The sequence below is a fragment of the Centruroides sculpturatus genome, unplaced genomic scaffold (genome assembly GCF_000671375.1).
Source record: "Centruroides sculpturatus isolate CEXI.00-Female unplaced genomic scaffold, Cexi_2.0 scaffold1723, whole genome shotgun sequence".
Lineage (NCBI taxonomy): Eukaryota > Metazoa > Arthropoda > Arachnida > Scorpiones > Buthidae > Centruroides > Centruroides sculpturatus.
The window spans coordinates 6,732-13,737 of record NW_019385864.1 but is presented as its reverse complement, the minus strand read 5'-3'; the positions used below and the strand labels follow the sequence as shown (position 1 = coordinate 13,737).

Here is a 7,006-nt window from a genome sequence, read left to right as displayed (position 1 = left end):
GTTTTTTCGACCCGTCCGGATTCGATCTCGGGTTCCCCAAAGCGGTAGGATACTTCCTTCTGTTTATATATGTTAATAACCGAGAAAGTAAAATTTTAAAGGGTTTCAAATTTTTATTTCTAACGTTATGCAAAACTTTTGAAAAAAAACGATTTCGTTTTATGCATAGAAAATTCATTTTACATAAAAAAAACGGAGTAATATTTTATGTTTATTTAAGAATTCATTATAATATACAATTTAACAATAAATAAATAAATAAATTTTACGAAATTATCAATATTTTAAACAAGTTGAGATATTTTATTTTCACGAAATTTTTGTATTAACTTATTCAAAAGGAAAATGACCGGAGTAATCAAACCACAGCGACGAATTAATGGCATTCAGATAGTTGTGAATTTCGTCTAAATCGCCAGGAGGTATCCAATATTTTCTCTGGTGCAAAGAAAAAATTCGTAGATTTGGTAGATTATCGATAAACTGATAAATCAAAGCCTTTGTAATATTTCTACAGCTAGCTAACGTTATTCCTGATAAAGTTTTGGGTAAAAAGCGAATTGCTTTACACAGATCTTCTGTCACATCGATGCGTTTTATACACAGCTTTTGGAGAGAAGGACAATTGGGAAATGTTGACTGAAAGAAATCGTCCCACGGTCGTCCATCCGAGATATCAATGGTCAATTGCTTCAAAGTTTTGTAATTGGCAAAGTTGTTATAGCATCGCGATCTGAAATGTAGATGACGCGTAGAGAAGAGGCTCAGCACTTCCAAACTGGTGCAATACATACCGATGAAGTAAACATTCACGTAGTTAAAATGCTTTAATTCCAAACGTTTTAGATTTCTACCAGACACGGAAAGAAAATTCACCATTCCTACTTCAAAAGTCAGACACGAATCTGGAACAAACACCGATAGTTGTTCCAAGTGACTAAATCTTGGCAAACTGAGAAATTCTTCGTCGGATATATCGACATTAAATAAGCATAGCTTTTTCAAATACGGTGTGCATAACAGTAACTCATATACGTTAAGAGGCTCGTCACGTATCGGAAATACATCCAGATTTTCCAAATATAAATTACGATCTGAATAATATTTGCAATACTGATTTAAAGTGTGAAAGTAATTACTTGTGATAGCATCGAAACTTCTTAAATTGTGGTTGATTAAGATATTGAGAAGACCTTTCCATGTGACAGACGTAACAAATACCTTTATTCGCTCCAGTTGCGAACATCGAACTTTATTTTTCAGATCGTAACAGAGAAATAAAAGACCGTTATCTGTAATGGGACACGACGAGACGTCCAATATTTTCAAATATTTGCAAGATTCACCGATAGTTTTTAACACATTATCCGAAGTATCGGTATGACTCAGGTTTAACTGAACGATATTTAGAAAATGTCTTGCTAATACCTGAAGATCGTTTTCGGATAAGTTTGTAAAAGTAAGACGTGCTATGGTAATTCTCTGAAAATATGATTCAAATAAATTACAATTCTTGTTTTAATAACATAGATTATCAGATATTTTGTTACCTTACAGACTTCTTGTATGTCTTCGACAGGCAATTTTCTTCGATAAAATAATAAATCCAATTTTTTTATTCCAATTCTGAAAATGCAATGCATTAATAGAGGAAGATGATTCGGCGGTGTTATAAGATCTTCGCAAATAACAGGTGCTAAATGAAAAAATTTTATATTTAAAACTAAAATTGCATCTATAAAGCAGATATGCAAATTGTATTTGAATAAGAAGGTATAGTGATAATAGCATATTCCAATAAAATTTGTTTCATGACTTGTGGAAATTTAATAAATAAATGAAAACGAAATAAAAAACAACACACATTGAAGATTTATATTGAGAAAAACGAAACTCACGAAGTCTGCAAAATAAATCTGTTAAATTTACGTTTTTTTCTTGATAAAACATTAATATTTCTTCTGTGTTTTCTTTGATGTAACACAGACATAACTGGTAAAATGTCATTTCTCTTGTCATTTTTTGTTTTCGTTTCCAGTTATTAAAATTATAATCAATTGTTACTTATTGTTTCTACGTTCGAATTATTACGATGTCTAAAATATCCTAATAGCCACAACACAGTTAATCTTCAGTTAATTCCAATTCTCATAGTGAATTTCGAACACGTTGTTTAATTTTTAATTAACTTTCTTCCCTTCTGAACGATTATAAAAACTTTTTGTGACTTCTAATGGTCACATAAATGCGTAAATGAAGAAAAGAAATTGAATGCAGATTGTTTGGTTAAAAAATGTAAAAGTATCTGTTTACTGTGCAGCTTACTACATCTTTCACAACTAAATTATATGCATTTATAAAACAATCAATGATCTGGGATTTTAAAATCATTCATGTTTGAACCATTGTAGTAGCTTCGTCCATATTCATGCATAAAGTTATCATTTTCTAGTTAAAGTCAATTCTTCTAAGGATTTCATAATTTAAGCCATTCCAGTTCCTGTAAAATCATTTAGATTTATAAAATTGGAAACTATTTTTTTATTTTTATATCTATACAAATTTTAGTTCTTATGTTTCCCATATCTGATCATTACAAAAGACTACTCAGAAACAATAATTTTTTTCAAAAAAAAATTAAAATGTTATTAGTAATGCAATATTATTTTTTTATTAAAATTAAAAGTTCTATGATCACCAATATGAATTATTAATCAATATGGAATTATTTATAATTTACATCAACATCAAATACTATATTCGTTTGTAAACATATCATCTGAAACAATCAATGATTATATTCTGAATTATTATTCTGATGTTGAATAAACATATCATCTGATATATAAAATTTACAAAGTATTTAATAATAATTACATTATGTTCATTTTCATAAGAAATAAAATATACAATTACAAAACCGAAATCTAAATATCCCTACAGGATAGTTCAAAAAGGAACTGGCACTTAAGAAAAATAATATTTCCTTTTCTATTGAACAGAATACGTAATGGCACGTATATAATAAAAGGAAAACTATAAAGGTTTTTTGACAGTCTCAGGTGTTCTATGAGTACACCTCTGGTCACATGGCAGATATTTAGCCAATTCTAATTTATTTCACACCTGGTCCAGTGTGTTTTTTCGATTTTTACCAATTGTTTTGAATTCATTACTGTATTTCAGTTTAGTCGCTTTCCTGTGAGAATTGATACGCTTGTGTCTTTTACAAATCATCGGAAAAGGAATCACAGGAGGTTAAATCTGACTATTGTGATGACCATTGCAGCAACTCTAGATATACGTCCCACAATGATGAATCGATTGTATAACAACTACGGTTCGATCAATCATTGTAGGAGCGGTGGCCAGATAATGAGAAACAGTGCTATGAAAGTTTATTAGTTCTTGTTAATAAATGAAACTGTCATTATCTTCTTGCATTTGAGGCATGAGCTAAATGTGGAATTTGTCCAGATATGAATGTTCTTGATCGATAATTAAGAGGAAAAATACACTCATAAACTTTTTCCTTCGACAAGACACGAACAAATTCACTTTTCGTTAGTATCACGGAATGACTGGCATGTCGCATATAAACGGGGGAGACAAGCATGCCGGAAATCCCGAGGTTACAGGCATGCCAGTTAAACTGACTAAGATATAAAATTAATCAGATCAAACAAAATTATTTGTTAAATGTAATTCGTAGATTCGTTTAAATTATAAACAATGCAAAGAATTAATCTATTTAATGAGGACAAAATATCAGTTCTGTAAGAAATATGTCACAAGGATTAAATTGATGCTAAAAGTAATTTCAGAAAAGTGGCGAGACAAACTTTAATTAAATGTAAACGCTTTATTCAAATGAACGATATATAGAAAATAAATAGAATAAATTAAAACAACAAAAATTAACGTGAACAAAATTAGAAATAGGAATAACTAGCACGAACAAGGAATAGCTTGTTTTGAGATCTCCATTGATCAAGCTCCAATGGAGCTTGACCAATAGAGACTGTTGTGACTGGTGTGGACATTTCAAAATATTGGCTTTAAGCATTCAGAATTGCTTTTTTTTTTCTACTCCCATACTGGAGTTTAGAAACGATAGGCGTGGAAAGAAAAGCTTTTGCTAAGAAGTAAAATACAGAATTGGGGTCGACTGTATACACTAGAATTACTGTATATTCTACTTCATACATGTAAAATAATTTCGGCATTTTTTCCGACTTTTGACTTTTTCCGTTCTGTGGGCAGTAAGACGATTTTTCCATGCCCGTGATAGCAACGAAACTCACAATTTGGAAGTCCAAACGATAAGTTCCTTCAAAATTAAAAACCAATTTATCATAGAAAGCTGTCAAGATATTTTACACAAGTCTTTTACATCTCGAATATAAATTGCATATTAAAATTATCCTGTTATCTATGAGAATACGTAAATGTCATGCGATTCTTCATATTCATGAATAATTTTAGTTAGATGCTTCAATACGCCATCGTAAATCAGAATCACTCCTAATAGAGAAATTCAAATGGACAATATCACTTATTGTAAATTTGTCGCCTTACAAAATATATCTAACCGTAGTGGCGTGCCGTCTAAGGAAGCTGTGGAAGCGCCGCTTCCTTTCTGTTTTCTAAAATATAAATATCTGTTATGCAATTATTTTCATATTTTAACGTACTTTGAATTACAGTATTTGAAAATTAATGTTGTATTATAATCGCATTACGTATTTTATTACAAATTTCTATACTACACATGAAAAACAATGATAAGATTGCTATTGTATATTCGAATATAAATTCGTACATGCATATTTCCAATGGAATCACTGTATTGTCGAATACGGGACAGCTTCCACGGCGAAAATATTTGATTGGAATAAAACAACCAGATTATACGCATTTGCGTATGGGCTTTATAGAACACCAACTTCTGGCGGTTTAGCTGGTGGATGCTACACACGAAAATATCATATTGTTTCCAATGATTCCATCCATTAGCCACTGGTAGGGAGCTATTTGACTAAGCGANAAAATTATCCCGTTATCTATGAGAATACGTAAATGTCATGCGATTCTTCATATTCATGAATAATTTTAGTTAGATGTTTCAATACGTCATCGTAAATCAGAATCGCTCCTAACAGAGAAATTCAAATGGACAATATCACTTATTGTAAATTTGTCACCATACAAAATATATCTAACCGCAGTGGCGTGCCCTCTACGGAAGCTGTGGAAGCGCCGCTTCCCTTCTATTTTCTAAAGTATAAATATATGTTGTGCAATTATTGTCATATTTTAACATACTTTGAATTATTTAAAAATTAATATTGTATTATAACCGCATTATGTATTTTATTACAAATTTCTATACTATACATGAAAACAATAAGATTGCTATTGTATATTCGAATATAAATTCGTACATGCATATTTCCAATGGAATCACTATATTGTCGAATACGGGACAACTTCCACGGCGAAAATATTTGATTGGCGTAAAGCAACCATATTATATGCATTCGCGTATGGACTTTATAGAACACCAACCTCTGGCGGTTTAGCTGGTGGATGCTACACACGAAAATATCATATTATGTTTCCAATGATTCCATCCATTAGCCACTGGTAGGGAGCTATTTGACTAAGTGAATTGTTTTAAGATTTAAAAAAGTAAAGAATATTTTATTTTTATGTATAGTACGTTTCTTTATAAAGCTATATTTACTGTAATCATAATTTTCGTTTAATTATAATTACTGTATATTGACAAATTTTCAGACAAAACCTTTAGAATTTTTATCACTTTTAGATGTTAATAATTTTAAATATTATGAGAAANAATCGGGAATTTATACCAGTTTTGAAAGCGAACGACTTGAACCCAATCGTAACATGGAACTAGCCTATTATAACGTTTTATAATTTACTTTATGAACTCAGAGGATAAGTTTATTATATGCTAACTATTATATATTGATAGATAACTTCCAATGCTCAACCTGCATTTTTCTTGCATTGAGAATTCATGTATAACAATATTACTGAAGAACAATTTGCAGATTACTAAATCTTTAATTATAAACAAAACTGCGACATTTATCTAAAACAAAAAGCTTTTAAATTATTTTTATTTATTTTTAAATCCTGTTAATATTATTTTATAAATTCTCGTTATTTGGTTTTTTGTTTCCAGAAATATATTTACTAAATTATTTAATTTAAAAATTTTGTTTATATTTGTTAATTAAATAAACTGGTTATAAATATTTGTTTTGTTTTATTATATTTGAGTATTTAGTTTTTATTGTTTACAGTGAATTTTCTATGCTGTTAAAAATACATTTTGAAAATACGAATAAAATTCTCATAAGTTTTGGAATTCAAATTTTTGGAAAAAATGTTTTAAATATTATTTTTTATTTGAGAATCTAAAAATGAGAAACAAAAAATAGATGAAATTGGAAATTCTAAACATGTACAGGTACTCTCCCCTTAGTAAGAAGGTAGGAGCGGCTTAATTTTTATGGAATCGAGAAGGCTTTTCAAATCTAAATACTTTACATTTTGATCAATTTTTTAATTGCACGCATAGTTTAAGAGATATTTGTTAGTGATCCTGTATATTATGTAAAAAAGTTATTTTACTATAAACGTGATTTTAATGAATACCTTAATATAAGAATCATGAAGTATTATTAAATTTTTTCAAATAAATCATTTTACTTACTATTCACAATAACATTACATCACTGTACACTACTTATAGAGAGAAGCTTAGTTCATTAACGGAAAAATAAATGGTGCATAAACTTTACATTAACGTTAAAAAACGCTTTTGTGGGTCAATTGGAAACGAAAAATTTTGTCAACATATTTCTAAACTATACGAAGCACGTTATGGTTACTCAAGGATTAATTTCATTATAAATCGTATGCAATGTAGGGTGTCCCAAAAATCTAGACACATAATCAAAAATACATATTT

General features: G+C 29.4%; 1 protein-coding gene across 2 annotated transcripts; it reads right to left on the bottom strand.

Annotated features, from left to right (window-relative positions):
- Positions 1–274: 274 nt before the first annotated feature.
- On the bottom strand, positions 275–2,042 carry LOC111642609. 2 transcript variants are annotated; one of them, XM_023388980.1, is made up of 3 exons: positions 1,899–2,042; positions 1,551–1,696; positions 275–1,482 (listed from the first exon to the last, which is right to left on the bottom strand). In XM_023388980.1, exons 1-3 carry the CDS (start codon positions 2,017–2,019, stop codon positions 331–333), a joined length of 1,419 nt encoding a protein of 472 aa, XP_023244748.1. In that variant the 5' UTR covers positions 2,020–2,042; the 3' UTR covers positions 275–330. The 2 variants fall into 2 exon arrangements, with proteins under 2 accessions (XP_023244748.1, XP_023244749.1); XM_023388981.1 differs by having other exon boundaries at positions 1,930–2,019.
- Between the last annotated feature and the right edge of the window lie 4,964 nt (positions 2,043–7,006).

Coding starts and splice junctions, on each gene's coding strand:
- LOC111642609 (XM_023388980.1), bottom strand. CDS start 2,019: ATGACAAGAGAAATGACATTTTACCAGTTATGTCTGTGTTACATCAAA. Junction 1,697..1,898: donor AGATTTATTTTGCAGACTTC/GTGAGTTTCGTT, acceptor TTTTTCATTTAG/CACCTGTTATTTGCGAAGAT. Junction 1,483..1,550: donor ACATACAAGAAGTCTGTAAG/GTAACAAAATAT, acceptor TCATATTTTCAG/AGAATTACCATAGCACGTCT.